The sequence below is a fragment of the Calonectris borealis genome, chromosome 1, assembly GCF_964195595.1.
Source record: "Calonectris borealis chromosome 1, bCalBor7.hap1.2, whole genome shotgun sequence".
Taxonomy (NCBI): domain Eukaryota; kingdom Metazoa; phylum Chordata; class Aves; order Procellariiformes; family Procellariidae; genus Calonectris; species Calonectris borealis.
In genome coordinates, this window is record NC_134312.1 from 10,579,828 (window position 1) to 10,605,250 (window position 25,423).

The 25,423-nt window shown below is 40.4% G+C and overlaps 1 protein-coding gene across 2 annotated transcripts in view; it reads left to right on the forward strand.

The window, feature by feature from the left end:
* Nucleotides 1-683: 683 nt before the first annotated feature.
* PCLO (piccolo presynaptic cytomatrix protein) overlaps nt 684-25,423 on the forward strand; it is a 378,538-nt gene continuing 353,798 nt past the window's right edge. For both annotated transcript variants that reach the window (XM_075144408.1, XM_075144419.1), the window contains exons 1-3: nt 684-976; nt 6,931-8,188; nt 19,626-21,029. In XM_075144408.1, the coding sequence (XP_075000509.1) occupies nt 735-976; nt 6,931-8,188; nt 19,626-21,029 (2,904 nt within the window). In that variant the 5' untranslated portion in view covers nt 684-734. The remainder of the gene's footprint in view (nt 977-6,930; nt 8,189-19,625; nt 21,030-25,423) is intronic.

The window sequence follows — 25,423 nt, forward strand, 5'->3', positions numbered from 1 at the left end:
AAATCTCCGCCCGTAGAGACATTCAAAACTCAGCTGCACACAGCCCTGAGCAACCTGACCTCGTTGGCTCTGCTCTGAGGGGGTTGCTTGGATGGGTGTCCTCCAGACGTGCCTTCCAGCCTCCCTTACTTCGTGCTTTGGGCGAGCTGGGCTCCGTCAAGCTTCTCCTGCTTGCGAGCACGTCCTTATTTGCAGAGGGGAGGAGAACGGCGGGCAGCCCCCCCGGGGGTGGGCGCCGCATCCCCACCGCCCGCCAGGAGGGCTGGCCGAGAGCCCGCCGCGGCCACAACCCGTCCGCTCGCTTAAGGTGCGCCGGCGGCGGGTGCGCGGCGCGGTGCGGTGCGGGCGGCAGCCGGCCGCGGCGGCGGGGGAGTGGGGTGCGCGCGGTGCCTTTAAAGACCGGGGCGCGGGGCGGGGCGCGGGCGGTGGCGTGCGCGGGGGGAGCCGCCCGCCCGCCCGGAGCATGCGCTGCGCGGGGCGGCGGAGCGCGGCGCGGCGGGCGGGTGGCGGCGCCGCACTTCCCCGGCAGCCGCGGCGGCAGCCAGCGAGCCCGGCCCCGGCGCTGCCGCCGCGCGGGGCCGTGGTGGTGGTGGTTGGCGGCGGCGGCCGCGGAGCCCTGAGCGCCCGCCGCTCCGCCCGCTGGGGCGCGGGGCTGCGCGCCGGAGAGCCGCCCCCCCGCCCGGTCTGCGGCCGAAGGGAGAGGAGGCGAGCGGGGAGCCGCGGCGTCGGCGGCCATGGGCAACGAGGCGAGCCTGGAAGGAGGCGAAGGGCTGGGCGCCTTCCCCGAAGGGGCGGCGGCAGGCGGGGATGGCGGCGGCCCCGCGGCCCCCTTGCAGCGCCTGGTCCCGGCCGGGGTGGAGGCGGACCTGAGCCAGCTGAGCGAGGAGGAGAGGAGGCAGATCGCCGCTGTCATGTCAAGGGCGCAGGGGCTGCCCAGAGGGAACCTCGCCGGCGCGGAGCCGCCTCCCATGCAAAGGCACGCACGGAAAATCTCCCTTCTCCCGCTCCTCCCTTCCCCCTTCTCCGTCTCGCGGTGGGGCGGGGGGCGAGTCGCAGCACGATCCGGGCCCGCTGCATCGGGGGCAGGCGTTGCATTTTGCTGGCCGAGGGAGGGGAGGAAGGGGGCGGCTGCACGAGTGCGGACACTGGGATGGAGCCGGCACTCTCCAGCCTTTCCCGCTCCGGTGGTTTCTAATAGTAACGACGGTCCTCGGCTTCCAGTGGGCTGCGCCGTCTCCCCTTCCCTCCCTTCGCACCCATCCGGAGCACGGGTAGTTTCGGTGTCTGGGGAGGAGAGAGATTTGCAGACAACGTTTCGGTTTTCTGTGTGTGTGTGTGTATGGTTTACAGGGCTGGAGTGCCCCGCAGCTCAGGTAGTAGCCAGGGAAGCTCTCCCCAGGGATGATGGGCTCTGTAAGCTTCTCTTTCTGGAGAAGGAGATTCTTGTTGAATCTTTCAAAGCTTTTGGGCATAATGCATTTGCTAGCCATTACTCTGCCAATTCTTAATCTCTACAACTATCATTTGACTTCATTAAATAGTCATGGATTGAAGAGGTCTGTTTCAGTCTATTTCCCCCCCCCCCCCTTTTTTTTTTCCTTTTTTGTTGAAAGGGGAAAGAAAGGCGAAATAATAGATTAAACTGATTGCCACGGGATTCAGTATTCTGGATAGTGATGGCTTTACCTGGTTGTGCAGCCGCGAAGCCTAGGGTAATTTCCTTCCCCTTTCCCTGCCCCTTAGTAAATTCAGTGCCCGACGTGCAACAAGCCCGTTCCCCCGCCCCGGCCCGGGTCCGGCTCGCTCCGCGGCCCCGCTGCCGGTGCCGGTGCCGGTGCCGGCCTCCCCCGCCGCTGGCCGCCCGCGCCCTGTCCGCGGTCCTGAAGTCGCCGGCGTCCCCCGCCCGTCGCCCAGGCCGGCGCCTCAGCGGCTCTCGGTCTCGGGGCTGGGTGGGCTGTTTGTCTTGAAGGAGGATGCTGAAAGGAGCCTCGTCGACTCAACACGGCTCTTGCGTATTGACCTCGCCCTAGATAAATGCATATTGAGTTTATATAATATAGAAGTGAATTCTAGAAGAAGAGAAGCAAGGAGGGTGGGACCGCATTCATCCTTGGGCAAACTACTGAAGTCATTGGGATTATACCTGAGATGACGGTCTCCATTTTTTAAAACTGGAAATCAAATCTTCCTATTTCATGTCTTGCATAATTATTAAACAGGTATTAACACTGTATGTATGTAAAATATAATTTTCCATTTGGTTCAGGGCTCTACCCAGCTGCTATAGATGTTAATGGGAAAAAAAAAATCATATTGGTTAGTTCTGTGAAACTAAGCTTAAAATTCCCTTTTGTATAACAGTCTATGAGCAAAGACACAAAGACTTTAAAAGTTTATTGTTTCATCCTAATGTTCCGGTCAAAAGTAAGATAAATGTCCTTGGAAGATTTTAGAATAGGCTAAACTTATTGCAATGTGAATATTTCTGCATTTATAAATGGCTGCTTTCCTGCAAACATATTTATGATATCAGAAACTACTTTGATCTTGTTAGCATACCATACTTTCACCCTCCATTTAAAGTAAAGGCACTCTATATTTGTGAATTACAGCCTTTTAACTTTTAGTCAAAGTTGACATTTTAACATTCAGTGCAACAGCCTATCAACTAGGTTCTCTTGTGGGGTTGTAGCAGTTCCCATCATAGCATCTTTGTGCCTGTCACACTGTAATGAGGTTACTACTTGTCCCTGCTCTTGTTTCGTGGCTTTACTTGCTCCTCTTGCCCACCTCTCTTTGCTATTGAGATCTACGAAGAATGATGGGAATAATTATGAAGAACCTGATCCAAACCGTTGGAGTAAGAATCAGCCTCTTCCAGACTTCAGCTTAAGTAAAGAACTAGCCTGCTGAGATTCAGATTCCTTAGCTTCAAGCTTTTTTTTGGTCTGTGTGGCCAAAGAAATCAGACGTGGAAAATACCTCTTAACTAATGCTCTACAAGTGTTGTTCCCAACAGCTTTTTTTCTAGTGTGGTTATGCCAGTCCAAATGTTAAGTGACTGTAATAGTGATCAAGAGAGGAATTCTGGCTTCCAGTTTATATAGCCTTGCATTATGACAGTATCCCTCTTGCATTGTCTCATTGTTTTTTTCATGTTGTGAACTGGATTTTTTCTCTGTGATTTCCATTGTAACATTAGCTGTTATGTAGTCTTACCTGAGAGACTTATAATTATTTCCTATTCTAATTGCTTTCATTCCCCTCCCAAAGTCACCCAAGTCTTGAAGTGTACAAATTCCTCATGATTGATGATATCCTGAAGTAACAATTTTTGCAACTACAGACTTTTTAATAGTAAGTAATGTATGTACCAGGAAATGTAATTGCACCTTTACCATCATAAAATACATGCTGTAGCTTCTAGGACTTCTATAGGCTTCGAGCTTTTAAGTTTTCAAAAATGCAATAGCTAAATAAATGCATTTAATATTTATTATACATTTTAATATAAGCATTTAGATCTAGAGCACCTAAAGTGAACTGCCTAAATCAAATGTACCTTTTACATTTTTTTCCTTTGAATGTTTTATTCTCTAGGTTCCAGTCAGAGTTTGGATGCCAAGCACCTATGGAAATAATTCTATCCTATTTCAATTACCTGTCTTCAGAAAACTCATGGTTAGGAAGTTTAGCTGAAACATACGCAGTCAATTTGTAAGCAAGTTCCAGTTGTTCTAGCCTCACCGAATGACTCTAACTGTGGCAGTGTCCACTTGCTGAGGAATTGTTCCACATCATCTGAAAAGATTAGATACCCAAACTGAATATATGAACCATCCAATGCAGCTGGGGTTTTTTTTGGTGTTTTTTTTTTTCCCCCGTTCATTAAGTTGTTCACAATAGACATTAACAGAAAAAAAACTGCTGCATTTTGAGAGGAAATGCTAAGAAGTCTTACTGAGTGTCACACTTCTAAAGTATGTTTATGGTGTATTTTCCAGAAGAAATATATTTTTGTTAATGCCATCACTCTATTGACTTAAAAAAAAAAAGTTAGCCACCAGGGGTGAGTGTAAGTTTATACATATCTTGTCTGTGGATATGAAAAGATCTAACTATCTTGGAGTTGTGTAGTTATTGCACTTCTCTCTCAAACTATACTGATGAATGGGAAGAAGACATGCCTTTTTAAATAGGTTTTTATAATTATGGCATTCACGAACTAGACCAATAGTCGTCTTGTTAAATCTCCTCTTGACTCCAAAACAAGCTTTGATTTGGCTGTAATGTTCATGTAAATGAAAAAAGATGAGCTCTGTGAATCAAGGCCAAAGTGAAGAGAAACATAGCAGCACAAAGAAAAGAATTAGGTGAGGGAGGACTAAATGATTTTGTTTGTTGAGTCTGGATTGAAGACTTTAAAACAATGGTGGATTTTTCATGATTCAAAAGGTTTAAAATAAGAAAATTCTTGTCAAATAAAGACAAGATTTTTTTTTTGAGGATTTCTGATTCTCCAGATTAATTAAAATTGTTCAATGTCAGTCTGTAGCTGGGTGTAAAATAGTTCTAGAAAAGAAGGCTTCAACTTCCAGCCACTTAAAACTAAATGGAGCAAGTCCTGGCTTTTGACAGAGGTAACACTTCTCATGAAACTTGTCTTTTCAAGTCTTTTTTCTTCCACTAGTTAACGACGCTCTATCTCCATTTCCTAGAAACATTGTTATGTATAAAGGCAAGTCTGGTCTTCAGAATACACCAGCAGCCTTGCAGAATCACCTGAGTTTTTTATTTCCTAGATTCATGAGTTTTAATCTCATTTCAAGTCCTGACATCTATCAGGTGGAAATTTATTCATGTTGATAAAAATGAAAGCTGGAGGAGAACTCTGTTCCAATAGGGATCCACAGTTACTTCTTCTTGTTAATGTCCCAAGTTCAATTTCTAAAAACAGTTTTAGGGTGTTTTTGTACTTTGTTTTTTCTTCCACCTTCACACTGTAAGGTTTGGGCATGGTACCCTGTTTCCTGACCTGAGTTTTAATAGTACCATGGATTCTTTTCTTTTTTTCCCTTATCACTCTTAGCATTGTTGAATGAAACCTTCCAACATTTTGAACACTTGCAAATGTGAATGCTGGAAGTGTACCAGACTGCCACTAATAGAATAGTTGAAATGATTTCACTTAGAGTATAAATAGAGTATACTCAAATAGAGTATAAAATTGTTCTTCTAACAAGCAAAAATGCCAAATGTTTGAAGGAATTAGATTATTGTTGGGCTTTTCTGGATTATCCTCTGTATGAATAATGAGTTAATCAGTGTTCACTGACGCCAATGGAAACACACCTACTCATTTCAGTGGGTTCCACATTAAGGTTGTAAACTTCCCAGTATTATGGCCAATAATTTTACGAGAATGGGGAAGGGTAAATGGAGTTATGGAAGGCTGGAAATAGTTTGTCCTTAACAAGCATTTCATGTGGAAATTTTTAATTTACAAAAACATCAGATACAAGATTGTGAGAAAATCACATGTTGCGAGAATTATGAGCACAGAAATGGCTACCTCTTAGCTTTGTCCTTTTATATTGCCATTGCTTGTATGTAATGAAAACTCTAAATATTAATCAGAAATAATAGTAAACCCATGGTAACATTCACAGTGTAAAATATATTTTTCAATATGTCTACTATATATGATTCCGCAGACTTCTGATAAAACTCTTAAACGGAATTGCGCCATTTTTTTAATTTTTTTTTTTTTTTTAGTTAAGGAATACAGTTATAGGTAATGAGTGATTGTTTATTTTGCTCATGAATGCCCAAGAAGACATGTCATGTCTGGAAAAACAAGATCACAGTTAACTGGATCTCTCAAAGTGAAGACCGAAAATTTTGTATTTGCAACACTTTTGTGGCACTGGAGAGAACACTGTATCTTCCAGCAAAAGGAGGGTGATAGCACTGAATAGAATATTTCATTACATCCTTTAGCAATAGCATTGAATACAATATTATTTCCTCCAGCTGCAGCTGAGTATAGCAACAAATAGAATACTATGCCACATATGAAGACGTGATCTTGATTTTTGTTCCTACATTCTTAGTTTTACTTTCTCCTATGTGAAAACACAGCAAAATGTTATTGTTAGAGAATTGGGAAAAATCCCTATGTAATGAGAGATTTTCTTTTTATTGCTGGGCAATGTGAATTGTTGGGATGAAGCTCTATAGTAGTTCTATTTAAAAAGAAAAAAAAAGCTTCAGGACTAATTCTGTGAACTGGCATCTGTTTTATCTGATTGAAAATTCTTCTGACTTGCGAGTGGATGGGTGGCAAAGTAAATAGTTTAAAGAGAAGCATATACTTCTTAACGTACCTGGATTTTAGGACTTTTAAGTCCCTGCTGCATACTGAATTGTGAATATATCCAAATTTTGTACAAGTAGCCAAAACACAAGTACATAAACTTTTTGTATTATGCAGTGTTTTTCTTCTACGGCTGTTCTTTGATCTGCAAATTTTCTGACGCCTCTCTTTTAGTCTTCTCTGTCTCCCCATGTTTGTATCCCAAGGGATAGAGTGGAGAGTTAGTCATTTAGGTAAAATAGGAAGCTTTGAGTTCTTCAGATTTTTGAAGAGAAAATTATCTGGTTAAACATTGTGGTCGTATCAGATTATTTTCTAAATAATAAATCAGTCTATGGCTGAATACTTGTATAAGCCTTTATAGAACAATGATTTTTATTTAAATACTTTTTACATGCACCTTATGTTATAAGCCTTGGTCTTGCGAACACTTAAGCACCTGAGAAACTTCACAGTATTACCAGAGCACTTCCAGGGTCACAGATACATCTTATTTTATTTCACTTTTCTAGTACTCTGCATTATTTTAATTTTATTATGTTTTCTGTCTGCAGACATCCTGAGCTTGATACAAGCCACCATCCCAGGCAACCAGGTAAGCCTCCAGATCCAGGACCACCAAGTTTAAGTAAAAGCAGAACAGTAGACGTGCTGAAGACAGAACAACGGGCACCGGGACGGAGCCCTTCTTCTATTAGTCTAAGGGAATCAAAATCCAGGACTGATTTTAAAGAAGATCAGAAGCCAAGTATGATGCCCAGTTTTCTCTCAGAAGCCAATCCATTGAGTGCAGTCACTTCAGTTGTGAACAAATTCAATCCTTTTGATTTGATATCAGATTCAGATGCAGCCCGTGAAGAAGCCGGTAGGAAACAAAAAGTTACCCAGAAAGAGCAAGGGAAACCTGACGAGCAGAGGGGCCTTGCAAAACATGCGGCTCAGCAGCAGTCTCCGAAGCCAGCTGTTCAGCAGGGGCCTGTCAGACCTACCCCCCAGCAAACCGAGTCTTCCAAAGCAGTGCCTCAGCCGCAGCAGCCTGGGGAACCAAAGCAAGTGCAGAAGCCAGGCCCTGGTCACCCAGCGGACCCTAAGCTAGAAGAAGCGAAACAACCACCCCAGCCGCGAGGACCACAGAAACCTCAGCCCCAACAGTCGGAACCAGCGAAGCCCGTCCAACAACAGACTTCTGCGAAACCTTCATCAGGCCCGACAAAACCATCACCACAGCAACCAGACAATGCTAGGACGTCGTCCCAAGCACCACCTCTCACAAAACCGTCATCGCAGCAGCCAGGACCTGTAAAACAACCATCTCAACAGCCGGCATGGCAAGGAGGTCCTGTAAAGCCATCTGCCCAGCAAGCAGGGCCTCCAAAACAGCAGCAACCTTCTCAGCAACCTGGACCTGAAAAGCCATCTGCTCAGCCAACAGGACCTGCTAAACAACCATCGCAGCCCGGACCTGGGAAGCCACCTCTGCAGCAAACAGGGCTTGTAAAACAAGTGCCGCCACAGGCGGGGCCTACGAAACCATCTTCTCAGACTGCAGGGGCCACAAAGCCCCCGGCACAACAACCAGGGCTTACAAAACCACCGGGCCAGCAACCAGGGCCTGAAAAACCCTCGCAGCAAAAGCAAGCCGGTGCAACGCGACCCGCCGAGTCCGCCCCAAAGAAAACCTTCTGTCCTCTTTGCACAACCACGGAGCTGCTGCTGCACGCTCCAGAAAAGGCCAATTACGGCACGTGCACGCAGTGTCGCACTGTAGTCTGCAGCCTGTGTGGGTTTAATCCTAATCCTCATCTCACAGAGGTGAGTAGTTTTTAAACTGATGTTTGCTACCAGAGCACAAAATTAAGTTTACCTTCATTATGCTGGAACATCAGATGGGTTATAATGTATCATCACGATCACTTAAGGCCTTAACAAGTTCGGTGAAAAAAATCATACTATTTGGGAAAACTGCTTACGAGTAAAAGGGGTAAAATTGGGGGGAAAAAAGAAGATAATGGTTCTCTGTTTGTACAGTGTATAGAAGTGTGTTCTCATTTCCTCGTATAAAAATAGGAGGAACCCCAATGTGACTTTTTTGCCATTTGGCTTGATTTTAAGCACTCACTGAATATGTTTATAATCTGACCACAATAGTCATGTGCTAATATGTTTATAAATAAGTAAAATTTGCTGCTGTAAGAACTAACTAAGCAAAAAACTATGAAAATGACTCTTCATAGCCCCAGTGTGTGCTTTGGAAAAGGATGTGGGGTGAATTTGCTTTGTAGCTGTGTGAGTGTTCATTAGCTGAAAGCCTGAGTCATAAGTTTTGACTTGGTGATGCTCAGGTTATTTCATTCTTGTGGGATGCTAAGAAAGAGATCTCTGTGGACTATTTCTAACCTTGATCACCATTCTTGCTGTAATTATATAACAGAAATGGCATGGAAAGTAATATTAGGACTTCAAATGAACTTATTTTAACCTGATGTTTGTGGTAGCTTGATTTATGTGCTTATACACATCCCTTACTTGCTCTGTGTGGGAATAAGGCTTCATATGAATGTCTGATCTCTTCTTATTGCTTGAACAGCTTCTCATACATCCTGATATGCTAATTCTAAATTTGCAATGTAGTTTGGGTTTGTTTTCAGTACCAACACTTTTATCAATTTATAGAAATTCAAGTTTAGCAGACCGGCACCGAAGACTAACTAATGATAAATAGCCAGAAGGGGTATTTGGGAAGCCTATTTTTGTCTTGTTTTGTTATTAGTTTAGCTGATCAGAGATGCTGATAGGAAGAAGTACAGACTACTACTATATTTTGAATCTGACAAATAATATCACTAAGTTTAAAATTGAACCAAAGAATCGCTGAGACTGGAAGGGTCCTCTGGAGATCATGTAGTCCAGCCCTCTGCTCAAAGCAGGGTCACCTAAAGCAGGTTGCTCATAGCCAATTTTGAATATCTCCAAGGATGGAGACTTCACAGCCTCTCTAGGCAACCTGTTTGCTCAGTACCACAATGATTTAAGAACATTGCTAGCAGTTAGATTTCCTTTCAGTACACATGGTTATTATTGATACTTTTAGGTGGGTACCTGGTAACAAACAGCAGGCTTTTTGTGTTCAGCAAGTATATTATTTATTGATTTGTATTAAAATTGCAAATTTAAACCTGAAAGACTAATCACAGTAACCATTGGTAGCACATTGCATTGTTTAGGAGCGTACTCTCTTGTTTGGGTTTAGGGAAATTCAGGATTGAGATAGTTGGCATTAATGCTTGGACTGGAAAAGGAGTGACTTGAACAGCCATGTGCAGAAATTTCAGAGCATCTGCAACTAACCGGGTGCTCCAAAGATTATATTATCAAGGCGTATATGAGGAAAGGTCATAAAGCATGTCATTCTGGACAGTTTGGGCTGAAAAAGGATATATTTATGTATAATGGACAAAAAATGTGATGCATTGATGTTAAAGTCAAAGAGGAACTTGTGTAAGAAAACTTTACCTTCAGGTTCTGACAGAATGTTTTTAGACCAAAAATTCTTACATTTATTTGTGGGTGCTGAGTTGTTTATTTCCATAGTGTACTTCTGGAGTCTCTTGGAGCTCCTAGTTTGTCTTCCTTTAAAAACTTCAGGTTTCCCATGGAAATGGTCAACAGCTTTGGTATGTTCAAACAAAATGCATTTTGAGAGAGAGTTTATGTAAGGAGATCTCAAAGTATTTGGAAATTCCATGAATAACGACTAGTTTTTGAAGCGGGTACTCTGTAAGTGTGAAATTCAGGACTTTAAGACAATAAATACAGCTGCATTTAAGACTAACTGATTGCATACATATGTAAAAGCAGATTTGAATTTCATATTACACATTGATATAAACACAGGATATGCATTTATTTCATGATGAAATAATTTCAGTAAATGAAGGTATTGGACGTCTAATTTATTCAGCTATTTGTTCCAATCTCCTGACTCCCACTCAGACTTTTCTCAGTTGCTCAGCTTTGCACCACCAGCTGTCTTGCTGAAACTTCATTGTGGGTGTCCTGCTCCAATCTGTAGTGAAGTGCAACGAAAATCACATCTGACTTTATTACTGAACAGTTGGAGCAAAGTAATAGAACATGCTCTGGCATGTACAAAAATTTGACTTATTTCAGCTGCAAAGGTTCCCACTTGAGTTATTCTCAAACTTTCTTTCCAGTTTCCCTTTCCTTTCAATATTTAGATTAAAAGTTTCTGATTCCTCCTTTATCATAGTTTACACATTTCTTCCTGTCAGCATGAAAACCATAGTTTGTGTCTTAGCTGTCGGTTTTCTTGATTACGGTGCGAGTTTTTTCTTTTGGCTTCTCTTGTTATTGACCAAAAGCCTTTGTCTCTTACCCATGCACTTACTGACTATATCTTCACCTCTTATTGTTATACTGACTTTTCCTGCTGTTCTCTTTGCCAAGTTTCATGATTCTGTAATCCTGTGTTGTGCCTTTACCATGCCCTTTTATAGCTGCTATTTTTATTGCTTATGTTAAAACAGACTACGGATTGGAAAGCAATAATTTCAAATTGGATGTGGGGAGAGTGAAAGGCTTTTATTTAGAAAAGAATTTATATTGCTTTTGTTCTTTAGCACTTTCCCCTGTACAGCTGCTTGAACTACCTTCTTAAGATAGTCTTCTTACAAGTTTCTTACAGGATAGTTCAGTCTTCATAACTAAGAGTGAATTACTTTTCCAATACAGATCTTTCTAAATTTCTATATTCTTTATTTCTAGCTGATTCTGGAAAGAATATAGCAGGCTTTACAAACTGGCTCAGGAAGTAGATTGCATACATTGTAAAACCTTTATAAAAAGTCCTGTTTTTTTAAAATTTTTATTCATTCTTTTCATTTAAACCTCTATTTAAAATGCATCAATACATGCACTTTCTCTGTTTTAACTCACTAGAGAGAACTGTGTAACTAAGAGCAGAAAGTGATACCTGTATTGCCACAGGGTCAGACCCCTTGAACTATTTCTCTGAACCATCTGACATTGCGGTCCCCTTGGGGAAAAGGGTAGTTGGTATCTGGTTTTGTACAGCAGTCTAGAGAGAAAACACACCATACATAACGTGTTCAGTAACATATGTCTCTCTAATCTGTCTAGGTATTCACACTCCACTCATCACCATGGCACATGACTGCCTAGCAACAGTTGCATAAAGTAATGGAAAAAATTAAATAAACAGGTTTGATGACTGGTACTCTATTCCATTTTCCTTTCATGTACATCAGAACCTTGTAGCAGGTGTGTATTTATTTTATTACATGGTGATTTATTTTTCTCATTTTTTTTAGATTTTATTTTGCCAAAACCACTCCCATGAGCCATTAGCAACAGAAACCAGCACTTCCCAAAAAAAGATTCAGCCCTCTAAAACATTTGCATAGGAGTAGGCTTTCTGAAAATGAGCAAAGACATCTGAGGGACTATCCATGTTCAACACATGTATAGTTTTTGATAAAGCCAGGCAAAAAGCATGAACTACTATAGTTAAACCTAAATGATCAGTGCATATGCTCCATAGTTGGAGTAAATTTTCATCCCTGCAAACTAGTTATTGGAAGATGCATACGACACGGACTCAGCAAGGGTTTAAAGTGTAACAATATATCATTACATTCTTTGTGATGGACATCTGTAAAGTTGATGATCAAGTGGCGTGTTAAAGCTCTTAATGTTGGACACTTGGTTGTATGTGAGCTCTGCTCCACGAGCCCACCCTTGATGAGAATGTGTGCATATGTGAATGCCTGTCTTCTAGGTAGTTTTTAGGAGGGATTATTTTTCATGCATTTTATCTACGTTAATCCGTATTTCATCCACTGTTTCAGTATGCTTTTGAGAGACCATTTAAAATTAGTCTTGGAGCCAGGTATAATTTTTTACTTAGATACTTGCTGAAAATTACACATTCAGATAATGTGAAGTTGTGTATATTGATGTAGGATTTGTTTACTTGCCAAGAGCTCTTCTGGATCGAGGGAAAGTGAGTTCAAAAAAATATTTTATTGGTTCTGACTGTTTTTGAAACAACATGTCTGTATCAAAGTTGAATTAATCCTAATGGAAAAAAGAGGAGGGGGGAAAAAAGGTTGAGTCTCCCAAAGTGGAGTGTATAATTTCAGATCAAGTAGAACATTTTACTGGATTTACACCTTTATTTTTCAATTCAACAGGAAAAAGAATTTTTTTAACCCAATCTGAAAATATTTTGGCTTTTGTTGTTGTTGCTGGAATTTTTTTGGGGGGATGTCTCTGTTTTTTTTTTTTTCCTGCTTTTGGTAGAGCTAGGAATTTTCTGTATCAGTTGCTCTAGATACTACAGCCTTGATTTTTTTGCTCTTTCTTTCTGCTTTCATTTTTATGTACAACCATATCACAATCTTTGGTGATTTAACAGCATCATGATTTAGTTCAAATCTTCATAATGATTTTTAGTATTTGTATTTGTTTTTATTAATGTCCTGCACCTTCAAGTATCCTAAACAGTAGCAAATACTTGGGCATGAAGCATTTTCAGTAACTAAAGAGAATTTAAGTAGTCAGAAATGCATTCAATTTCTTCAGTTATTATCATTATTATTAGCTTATACAGGGAAAGGAATATATAATAATTTAAAATACTATTCATATAAGGAAGATTACTATAATTCTTGTGGTGAATCCAGATAAGTTTTGCTTATACTTACAATAAAATTAATAGAAATGACTTTATTAAATCTTTGTTGATTACATGACAGTAAAGGAAGCTATTGGTTGAATTGAAATACTCCCTGCAGTTTACAGTCTAGATCCTGCTGTGTTGTAGTAGTGCATAAGAACCAGAATGCAACATGGACTGGAAATGACATATAAACAAAAATAAAACTGCCATCACTGTGGATAGTGACATGCCACAAATTCTAAGCTTTTTAATACCAGGAGAAATAGCTTTGGAACTGTACACCCTGTGTAAACTGAGACTTGGTGGGATATTCAGGGTTATATAAGTAATGCAAAAGAAAATAGAAAAAAAAAAAAAGGACTTGAATCTTACCATCAGCTGTTATAATCATAAGTTGTAAAGAAATGAGTAAAAAAACCCCAACAAAACTCCAAGCTTTTTTTAACTTTCTCAAAGTATTAATTTAGATATCAACTCTTAACTGTGCCGGAGTAAAGCTAGAGATGTTCTGTAAAAGAGGATGGAGTTTAGTCTGGGTTCAAACTGATCAGAGAGCAGGTTCAAACAAGCCTTTTTTAGTTGTCTTTTAAAAATGATCAAAGTTTAAAATATTTCTGTGTGAAATATTTGTTTTGGTCCAAAGAGTACTTGGGGTGTTCCAGTGTTCCTAACACTGCAATTTATATGGAAATGAAGATTATTGACAATTTTTGTGATGAAATGAAGCTACTGTAGTTCCTTTAGTTCTGCCCTTAGCTAGAACTGCCACATAGCATTTGGGAAAATTGTAAAGATCCTCAAATAGAAGGGTTGTTTCTCTCTGTGGAATATTTAAACACACTCGCACACTGTTTCTCTCTCAGAGGAAGACTATGTGCCTATGTTTCTTATATGTCTGCTTTACATTTAGGATTAGATGTATTAATAATATTGATGCCCTGTGGATTTTTTAAAGAAAGAGGCAGAACATAGAAAGAAGCAAGTACCTATGCATGGCAAATAGTTTCTCAATATTTTAATTGGGCAATATTCTACAATATGTTGGAGTGTTTTCTCATTAGCCCGGAAAACTGTCCTGTCCAGTTTTTAACACAAGTAAATAATAAATTAATCTGCATAGCTAAAGATGTCAACTGCAGTGAGCCATCTGCGCCAGTATTGCTGTTGCTCAGCAACTGTAATTTACTACTACGTTAGGCCATGTGATGTGGAGATGCTGTTTGCTGGGTAATCACTGGGCAGGCAGCATGGCCCAGCCCTGCGCCGACCAGACAGCATAATCCGTTTTCAAATCCCAGCGATATTCACTCGGATGCGCTCTGTGCAGCACAGATGAACTTTGTTAACCTTTTCTTTGCTGCTGTCTTGATTTGCAGCTCTATTTTTTGTTAATCATTCACGTGTTTCTAGTATATTAAATCTAGATGGAGTTAATGAAAGCAATCAGCATTTGTTGCAGTGATGCATGATGCAGGGCACTGAGCTGTGTTTAAGATCTTTTCCCTTGTCCTATGCATGAGGCAGCTTAAACACGTTTGGCTATAAAAACTAACTTTTAGATATTCTGAAATACTGGTGTTCAAAGAAAAAAAAAAGGCAAAAGATTATATGTTCACTATTTTGCTTTATGATTCTATTTATATAAGCTATAAAATATTAGTTCCCCAAACACTCATAGTTCCTATGCAAGCTATAGCTTTTTGTATTAGTAATTTTAGCGGAGTAGTGGAGTATGTTTTAAGATTGTGATAACTGCATAACATAATTCAACCAGTAATGTTTTTTAGTAGTTTAAAAATGGCTAAGTAACATTTAAAAGTAGTCTTTTAAAACGGCTATTTAAAAGTTTGCTCAAACATTGGTTTAGCACCAAGCTACAGTGATGGTAACCATTGCTGTGGTTTGTGGAATGGATACCTGGGGAACATCCTGCTGACTAGAACCTAGCATCATTTTTGTGAGCATCTTGAGTCCATGTTTCCTGATCAACTCCCTAGTTGCCTTTTGTATCTGATACCTGAAAGGAAGGTAAATACTTATTTTGTAGTGATAATCTATTTGCCTCAAATGAGGATCAGTTGCGTACTGTATACAATAGTTTGTATGTTTGTTTCAGTGTAATTACTTCGAATAGCTGAGATCTTATTCATGGGAGGATGGTGTAGAAGGGAAACTCTGTCCCTAGTATTGCCCAGGCTTGTTCCCTAAAATTGTCGGGAACCAAATAAGCTGATGCGTTTTCAGACTAAAAACTGATTCTGTCAATAAAACTTTGAGGCAGCGCTGAGCAATGTCAGCAAAGTCCATTTACATATCTGTGGCAATGTAAAGGCTCTATAAATCTTTACCTTTCTGTGGCGATGTAAAGGGATGTTAATATTTTATGCATATCTTAAAGTTCCTTTTTATAGTACCAAATGACTGGTCTAAATGAGAATGAGACCATTGCCTTAGAATGTGGCTCTGTTCTGCAAAAGGGATGTTAAAATGGCTTCTGAGAGCTACATCCATATTGTGTGCCAGTAATTTTTATATGAAATATGTTCAATCTGCAAGTCCAAATTTCTTTCTCACAGTATATCTGGAATCTTAGAATCAAGCTGGATTCTCATCCTTCCCTCTCATCTGCAGGAATAGAAATTGAGCGCGCCAGTTGATGCACTCACTCTCTGACAGTTTTCCTGTTGCTTTTGATGGGTTTGCGTAGTTAGAACAAATCTGAACACTTTTGCAGAAACGAATAGGCTCCAGATTGCCTTCAGTTGTGTTGGCTTTGTTTGGGATAAGGAGCACTGAAGTGTGGCTCCTATTTGTTATTGGAGTCAGCTGTTAGATTATGAATGAATAAAGCAAGGTGAGCTATGGAACGTGGTGCTACAATTTTCTTCAATGTAATTCTCCATGGATGTTGTTACTAAAACACTGAATAAATTCATTTGGTGCTCCCAACTAGTAGAGTCTTTATGAAGCTTTTTTAAGATGTTATGGCTGATGAATACATAAAATATATTTTAATTGTTTGTTTGTTGTTATGAGGGCGTATAGTTTCTACATCAGTGAGTTAGAAAGAAAGGTAGCGCTTTCTGTGTTCAGTATTGAAATCTAAACAAAAATGCTGCATGAAATCTGTCAAACTTACAGTCCTTGTCATGACACTTAATGTTATGTGTCTCAGGATGAAGAAAATCACATGGATTACTTCTAGAAATAAGACCCAGCCCCCACCCCCATCTATCAGTGTAAAAATAGGCAGCCTGGGATCCTCAGCATCAAAGAAGAATCTCCTTTACAAGTAGACAGGAACTGCAAAAGCTCAAGTGTTGCCTGGAAACTTTTGCCTTTTAATTCTAGGTAGAGATACGAGAAATGCGGAGACAGAAACTAGAAAGTCGCAGAACTGCTGTCGAGGAAGACCTATAAGGAGAGACAAACATTAGTATTTTAGGTATCTACAAGAGCAGTAAGTTTTGCTTCATCTGTAATAACTTGTAAGAGCTTGTAACTCTTAGCAGAAGCCTGCTTCCGTTAAAGTTTATGGAAAATCTCTGTAATTGCAGTAGAATGAACAGGCCCGTGTTTGGTACAAAACTGTATCATATAGCACGCTCCTGCAGTTCCAATCACAGAACTACAATTTGTGCAGTTTTGTATTTGTTTGAAGATGATGTGTGTAAGTTATAATGACTTGAGGGTTTTGGCACTTAATTCCTCCCACTAAAATGCATGGGAGGAATTTTATGTCTAAACCAGAAAGATTTAAAAAATAATGCAGTGAAGTAAAACTTCCTACATTTTCCATTTGGAAGTTCAGCTGTAGGAGTAGCAAATTAATTTTTAGTTTTAAAGGCTTCAGTTTAATACTAAGAGTGCGTGTGTGAATATATATGTATTTTTTTTTTTTTAAGGTAAGGAAAAAAATAACAGTTGAGAGTTAAGGTTTTGTCTTCTGCACAAGATTGTGTTGAAAACTGTAGTATAGAATTAACTTTTGTTTGGACTCCAGTTAGGTAGTAGAGTCAGATTGGACCAGCTGCATGTTGAAGACAAGTCTAAATGCTTATAAATGCAGTTGGAATCTGGACACCTTAAACATAAGAATTATTCAGACTACTTAATCTGTAGACCCACCCAATCCTACAGCTACTTCGTTTGGGGCCTTCAAGGTGTCATAGTGACTTAAAATTACATTTGCTGGAAGCTGAGTGAGAGCAGGTAGGCACCTGTTACTGCCATGGTTTCATCTGGTTATCTTACTTTAGAGTACAGAACTTTCATTAAAAAAAAAAAAAAAGAGCAAGTGGAGGTGTCAAAAACAAGCAGGAGCAGTGAATCACCATGAAAAGTGCATTGTCCAAATCTCTGTAAAAGTCCTGTGGTTAGTGGGAAAAGACATTCCTCACTTAGGCCCATTAAAAAGCTCCTCACAGGATCCTATCTTTCTCCACCATAGAGGAGAGCCCACCTCCCTAATACAAGAAATCTTAATCGCTTTGCCAAAGCCAGACTGCTGTGACAGCTGAGGTGGATGTTCAGAGTATGTGGCTTAAGTGTGGTCTTTGATTAGACTTAAACCTTCTAGAAAACCCTTAATAATTCATCCAGAAATTGTATTAATATGTATCTAATTAAATTAGATTACTAATATCTAAAATCTAAGATTTACTTTGTTGCAAGTAATTGTCCCTTGGACAGGGGACTTGTAGGGAACTGATCACCAATCAAACAATATGGGAGTTAAGCTAAATGTAATCTTTGCTCAGGTCCTCTGTGCAGTTGTGAACTTAATTCCTTTAATAATTCAAAGCAGAGCTTAAACACGTGTTCCAGTTTTGTTTCAGTTGGTTTCATTTGCTGTATGGGATGCAAGTAGATCGGAGAGTTGAAAATGGAAGATAAAAGCAGCATTATTATGAATGGTAACGTGAATACTGTAAACTTACAGATGGGGCCAAAATGGGACATCTGTGAAGCTCTTAGTAATAGTGAGCTCATATTCCAGAGTGCGTATATAGCATGTTTATCAGAATAATTGGAATAACTGTGTTTTAGGGAACTGTGTCCAACTGTTCTTTTAATTTTTGCTGCTGGGAAAATACAAGACTGGCAAAGCACCAAAATAATGAATTCATTGCCTCAGTCCATGACATCAGAGTTCTTTCCTTCCAGTGAGCTCTGGGTTTATTCAGACAAAGTGTTTCTTTGCATGTAGTACCTCCAGATTCATCCCATGGTGTATGGTAGAGATTTCAGACCCGAGTGAGAAACAGGATCCAGAAATCTTCACCCTTAGGGGAAAAGATCTGAGTCTTATATTCCGTGTTAATTGCAGTTTCCCTCTGTTGCAGTGGTGCGTGCAAATGCCATAGCTGGCACCCTGCGTTTCACATGCAGACTAAAGGATAGAAGTAGAGCTACAAATGACCTGCAGGTGTAGGTCCACGGGACTCTGTGCCATACTGAATGGCATTTTTGCTGCCTATAATGTTTCTGCTAGCGATGTAAAATGTGGAAAATAGCATGTGATGCTTCCTGACCACATGTTGCTTTAGCCTGTTTGGTCCTTCCTCAGATTGTGAGGCTTTACAAAAGCAAAGGCAGGGATGACCACTTAGGATTATTGGGTTTTTCTGTCTTATTGGAAAATGCAGTTTCCCTCTCATGTTATACTTCTTGGGAAGAAGAATGAATGTTGTGAGGTACTAAAATGGATGAGAAACATGGGTAAATACATTATTTGCCTTATTCCTTCTCCTCTGTGTTGAAAAGAGGGGCCCATTGTATACAGGCATACGGTAATTACCCTGGGAGCTTCTTTTAATAACAAAGGAATTTTGGGAAACCTAATTATGGCTCTTAAAATACCATCAGGGCTTAGGCAAAGCTCCTCACTGACTCCAAATGAAGACTTGCCCTCAAATTGGTGGTAAAGTTTGAGTCTGTAATATATGGTGTCCATTAACACATCTCTGTGCCTAATTCATTGGATACGTGTATACTGCCAACACTTGTGCCTGTAATTTAAACCATTACCAAAACCATAAGCTGTATGAAGAGCTTGATAGATGTATGTTTAAAAGTAATTATGCATTTACTGTGTTTTAATTCTGATTATTGTTTTCTGTCAGCAGACTTGGTGTGTCAAACTATTTTAGCAGTATTTGTCTTTTTTTCCTCTATTCTGGCAAATCATCACTATAAATGAATCACTGCTGGGTCCCATGAAATTCCAATGCATTTTTTCATTCTGCTGGGTTTTTATCCTCCAATATTCAGCTGTGTGTAAACTGAATGTGAAGTCATTAGAAGCAAGGGCTCAGCGATAGTTAGAGTCACAGGAATGTGGAGAAGAATGAAAAAATCAGTTGGGTGTGTTAACTGCAAAACAATATTAGTGGTAATATTTCTCCCTTTTTACACAGAAGTCTGAAATATTGCAACAAGCCATACACTAGAATAGCCTATTATTATGTTGATTTTGTTAACTTGTTTTATCTTAATTATAATACCTTTAATTTTTTTTTTCTGCAGATTAAGGAATGGCTCTGTTTAAACTGCCAGATGCAAAGAGCGTTAGGTGGTGACCTAGCACCAGGTCATGGTCCTGGGCCACAGCCACCTCTACCCAAACAGAAGACACCCATTCCACCTTCAACAGCTAAACCATCTCCCCAGCCACAGCCAGTTCAAAAGAAAGATGCTTCTCCAAAACCTGATCCTTCGCAGCTAGCAGAATCGAAAAAAACCCTGCCACAGAAAAAGCAATCGTCCTTGCCTGGGTCTCCTCCTGTAAAATCGAAACAAACCCGTGCTGAGCCTACTGAGATCTCCCAGGAAACAGATCCTACACCAAAGTCTGATCAGGCCAAGCCAACACAGGCTGAAGATAAGCAAAAACAAGCCAGTATACAGAAGCCTACAACGGACATTGTGCCTACCTCTGCAGCACCAGGGCCGAAACAGGATTTGGCAGGTCCCAGACCTCCACCAACTCAACAGAAAGTGACAGATTCCCCAAAACCAGAGCTTGCCAAGCCGTCACAGGACACCCATCCAGCTGGGGATAAACCAGATTCCAAACCCCTTCCACAAGTGTCTCGGCGGAAGTCAGATCCCAAGCTTGCGTCTCAGCCTGGGGCTAGAGATGCTAAAACTCAAAAGCCTGTCGAGCCAACACAAACAAAAGATGATCCTAAGAAGTTACAAACAAAACCGGCCCCAAAGCCTGATACCAAACCAGCTCCCAAGGGCCCACAGGCAGGGGCAGGTCCCAAGCCAGCGCCAGCACAGCTGGTGCCTCAACCCCAGCCACCTCAGAAAACTCCTGAGCAATCAAGGCGTTTCAGCCTTAATCTGGGAGGCATCACAGATGCCCCTAAACCTCAGCCTACAACACCACAAGAAACAGTTACTGGGAAACTCTTTGGATTTGGAGCTTCAATTTTCAGCCAGGCCTCGAATTTAATTTCCACAGCGGGTCAGCCGGGGTCTCAGACATCAGCCCCACCTCCACCTGGTCCTGCAGCGAAGCAGCCCCAGCCTCCATCACAGCCTCCAGCCTCTCAGGCAGCCCCCAAAGAGGCTGGTCAGGCTCAGCCTCTTCCAAAAGCTGTTCCTGTAAAGAAAGAAGCCAAGCCTCTTATGACTGAAAAATCAGAGCCATCAAAAGCGGATAGTGTTTTAACGACTAAAGGGTCTGATTTAGAAAAGAAACCTGGTTTGGCTAAAGATAGCAAGCCTCAGGCTGCTGAAACTAAGAAACCTGCTGGGTTGTCGGAACCGGAGAAAGCCAGCCAGCCTAAAGTGTCTTGTCCCCTTTGTAAAACTGGACTAAATATTGGTTCTAAGGATCCCCCCAACTTTAATACGTGTACAGAGTGCAAGAAAGTTGTGTGCAATCTCTGTGGATTTAACCCAATGCCGCACATAGCTGAGGTAAGGCGATGGAGTATGCATTTACCCTGTGTTCTTACCAACAGGCTCCCTGTGCTGTGGAGACCAGTCTGTAGTCTTTTAGCTATTGAATTGTCGAGACAAAATGGAGTGTTTCATCATCTGAGGACTTTTAAAATTAAATATCTGTGTTGTATGAAACTTGGTCAGTAGTCAGAAAGTACTTCCAATTAATTTTCTGCAGATTAAGGGAGTCTGGTATAGCTGGTTGCTAGGTTTTTGAGGCATAAGCAGGTAGTTAATTATGGTTATGAACTCTTTTGAAATTGGTGCTACTATAATACAGCAAACTACTGTACTTTCAGTCCATCATGGGATAAAGTTCTTTCTCATGTGCTTCAGTATTGTACATTAACATGTGTGCTTCTTTAATCAATGCCCCTGATTCAGACAATTATTGAATGAAGGACTGTGTTAATGCTTAGTTATTCCCCTTCCCTCCTGTTTAATATATCCCTAAATTTATTCCATTAATCTCATTCTGGCTCTGGAGTCTTTGCACATGCTGATGTACTCATTAGGAAGGTTGAAGTTTGAGTGATACCTGTGTGGTGAAATCTGTAATTTTTTGGTGTGAATAATGTAAGGTTCACAAAGTCACTTCATTCATTAAGGAGTGTGAGTTTGAAAGTGCCTTTTCCATGATTGCCCAAGACAGATCGAGTAGGGCCAACTTATATTTAAAAGAACTAAGCAACTTATGTTCAACAGTTTCTGCACATTCCACATTTTTACCCTCCTTCCTTTCTTTCTCATAGTTTTTTGGCAAGGGGATTGGAAACTTTATACTAGCTTAACAGAAAGGTGGAGGCACACCTTACTTACCGTATCAATTTGGCAAGTTCAGCTCAACAGAAGCAGACCACGTAAAAATACTTGTGAGTAATTTAGATGTGGAAGTTGGTCTGTGTAGCACATGAGGAAAGTGGCTGTCAATGTTGTGTCTTTGAAATCTGAATGAATAAATTAGAAATGGCTCCCAGGGTTAAAGGTTATCACATCTCTGCCTTAAGGTGAGAACTAATGTTGGGAGAAATAGCAAGTTGCAGGGAAAATATTGCTTATGTTGTCTTCATATGCTCTTTTTGTGGATTGTTTTCTGGAATATACTATAATTTGAAAGGCATTTGTCCTACTATAATAAGCACATTTTGTGTAAGTTACGAATATGTTGTTTACTGTCTTTGTGGTCGTTTAGGTCAGAAAGAAAGGTCTGAAAACACAGGAAGATTGATCAGTGATTGAAAGCCAGGATTCAATTGACTTTTAATGTTGCTTATGCACTGAATTCCATCAAACACACACTCCTCCATCACCATCCAACCCTCTGCCCCCCCCCCACACAGGCATGTGTGTGTACACATCCACATCCACACACACATATTTAGGTTTTAAATGTGAAAAAAGCATATGACTTTCTCCAAAGGCACTCTGGTATGCATACACAGAGTACCACAGAAACAAGATGTGTCAGTTCTGGTGAAATACTGCTAAAATGACAACTGTGCAAGTCCTGGTGCATGAATTGACTTCTTCAGAGTTGACTTAGGTGTGATGGTGTGGGACTGCCTTGTGAGGTGCAGATTTAGGCTCTCTGTATTTCTCCTCATTAAGATGATAGGCTGGTATTCTGTTTCTTTTTTCCCATTGCTGTTACTGCCAGAGGATTCTTTCTGTTTCCACTCTTTGGAATATGCAGAACTTGAAATACTACAGATTTTCTGTAGTTTGACTTCCTCATGCCTTTCTTTACCTCTTTTTTTGGCTCCTTCTTGCATTTTCTTCTTCCTTATACTACATATTTCCATCTCTGTCCACTGTTTCCATCTTACCTTCTTTTTTCCAATAATTTTTGCTAAAAATTGGCAAACTGTTTTTCCTTGACAATAGGAGGTAGTTTGCTTGGCTGAGGACAGCCTGACTTTCCTTTTCATGAAGATGGCAGACAGAAGAGGGAGCTCATCCTCTCCTCTCCCAAATGAGCTGTGTAAATAATGTATTTAACCTCAGGTAGCAATTCTGTCTCTGTATGCACTGTATATAGTATATACCTGTTACATGACAGAAACGTGATGACGAGCAAATAGTTTATGCTCACTAGCATACTCTTTTCCTCCACCAAACTTTTCTAATGTGTTGAGTACAGTCTTGGAGGTTTTATTAACTTGTCTCTCTATTTTTTGGGGTGTTAGGAAGGAGAGATAGAAATGCTTTTTAAAATTGGTCTTTCTGGTGGTTTTCTAGCTAATTCTTTTATTCCTATATTCTGCATTCAAAGAAAAAATTATAATTCCAAAAGGCTATATTCCCTCTTGGCCCCAGAAAGTGTTTTGGATGAACAAACGTAATGGGTATTTTACAGTTTTGCTTTGGGGCTGCAGCTACGTCACAGTGATTCCAACAGTCGCTTATGTATTATCTATATATTGTTCCCTCAGTAATGGCTGAAGATGAGTTGAATTTTATTGACTGAGTGACGGCTGAAACCTTGTTGCCAACAAAGCTTGTATTGGGATGTATGGTTAGAATCAGTCCCATGGAGCAGGGAAACCAGTGTTTCATGGACAAATACAGAGGAGCATCTAAACTCCGTGGGCACTTCTACCTTCAGATCTTTCAGCAGGGAATGTCTTCCAGGCAACAAGCTGCTGTACTGCAGACATGGCTGAGAGAGTACTTTTAAGGGAAGAAGGTTCTTTCTTACAGTGGCAGTTGTTTGTTCTTGCCTGTATGTGACAGAAATAACTTTCAAAAAAGTCTTTAAGCTGCTGCAAACAGTCGGTCCTCTAATAAGCCCTCTTCTGCAGGAAATATGAGAACTAGACTTTTACCTAGTCTAAATCAACAATATGCTATTTATTCAGTGAAATTACTCAGCTTTGTGCAAGTTGAGGATTGAGCTAGAATACTTTTTCCTAAAATGGGCTGATTGTTCTTTTTCTCCCCGATTTGTTGATCCAACAGTCAAACAGTTATTTACTTAAATAGTAATTTATCCATGAAGCAAACAGCCACAAATGATTAAATAAATGACACTTGTATAGATTTCAAAGGCCCACAGGACCATGTGAGCCCTAGTGCATTAGCAGACTCCTTATTCTGCCATTTGCTTAAGAGGGAGTAGCACTGTTTACCAGCTCTGTAATTAGCTTTCCAGCTCAGGTAGTTGGAAGCAGCTCTATTTTTAGTAACAAAGCACGAGATTGCAACTGCAGAAGGCAGAAATGAAGTGTGTGGCAACGACCATTTTGTGCATTTAAAACTCAGTGAAGCTGTTCACAATATCGAACAGGAGTGAAGATGGTTGCCTGTAATGTAATTAAGTATGTTGAGGGAGCAGGGTCAGGAATATGGAACCTGTGATGAATTAATGTAGTAGAATAAAAATAATAAAAAAGATGATTTGGAAGCTAAGCAAAGGAAGAGTAAGATATCCAAATTTGTAGAATCTGTATGGGCAACAAGAAAGAATAACATCCTAATAGAGTCACATGTTATGAACAGAAAGAGCTCAAAATGTAATGTGTGTATACGTGAGTGTGCTAATGGATTTAATCTAATAGAACTGCCAAGGGAAGAACAGAAGCACTTTTTAGTCTACTGATAGCTATAACATTATCTGGAAAGGTACTTGGAAGTAAAAAATGTTCCATGTGTGAAATAAATTATTGGGGCTACAGAAAGGAGAGAATTGTTTTGAATGAAGGAGAAGGACAGGGAGGACTGGGGAAGGGCAGAAAAGACATCATATCTCAGACTTGCTAAGGATTTCTTGTTTGAAAAAGATGTAATCTGTTAGAGATGTGATAAGAATAGATAATTAAACAATTTCACATAGAGAGTGGTGTTTCTTAATATATTTATTATGGAGAATATTGTCTGTATGAAATTGGCATGGGTAGCAGGAGTCTATAAGCAGGAGTCTATAAACAATGACCTTGATGGTTCCTGTCCAATCCAGATTCTTATATCGTAAATCTTTTTTAATAATAGATGTATAACCCACCAAAAGAATTTAGATGCTTTTCTGATAACTTATTTTCCCACTGTTACTTATTAGACCAAACTAAATATTTTTTTTTCTTCTCCTCACATACTATGGAGACAGGGAAAAGCAAAAAGATGAACTCATTTTCAAAGTAAGCACAATGTTATCATTAAACTCAATAGTATAACCAGGTTAAAAATGGTACATTGCTCTTCCAATAAGAACTTCTAGAAGTCACAGTAAATAGTTAGCATTTTGGAATTCATACAAGCCTCTCTGGAGATGAGGGGAGCTCTCTTGCCATGGCATGTTGTCATATACCTGAATACATCTTGGGTTCTTGTACCTCCTCCTAAAATCTTGCAGAGAGGGTACTGGCACAGGTGGG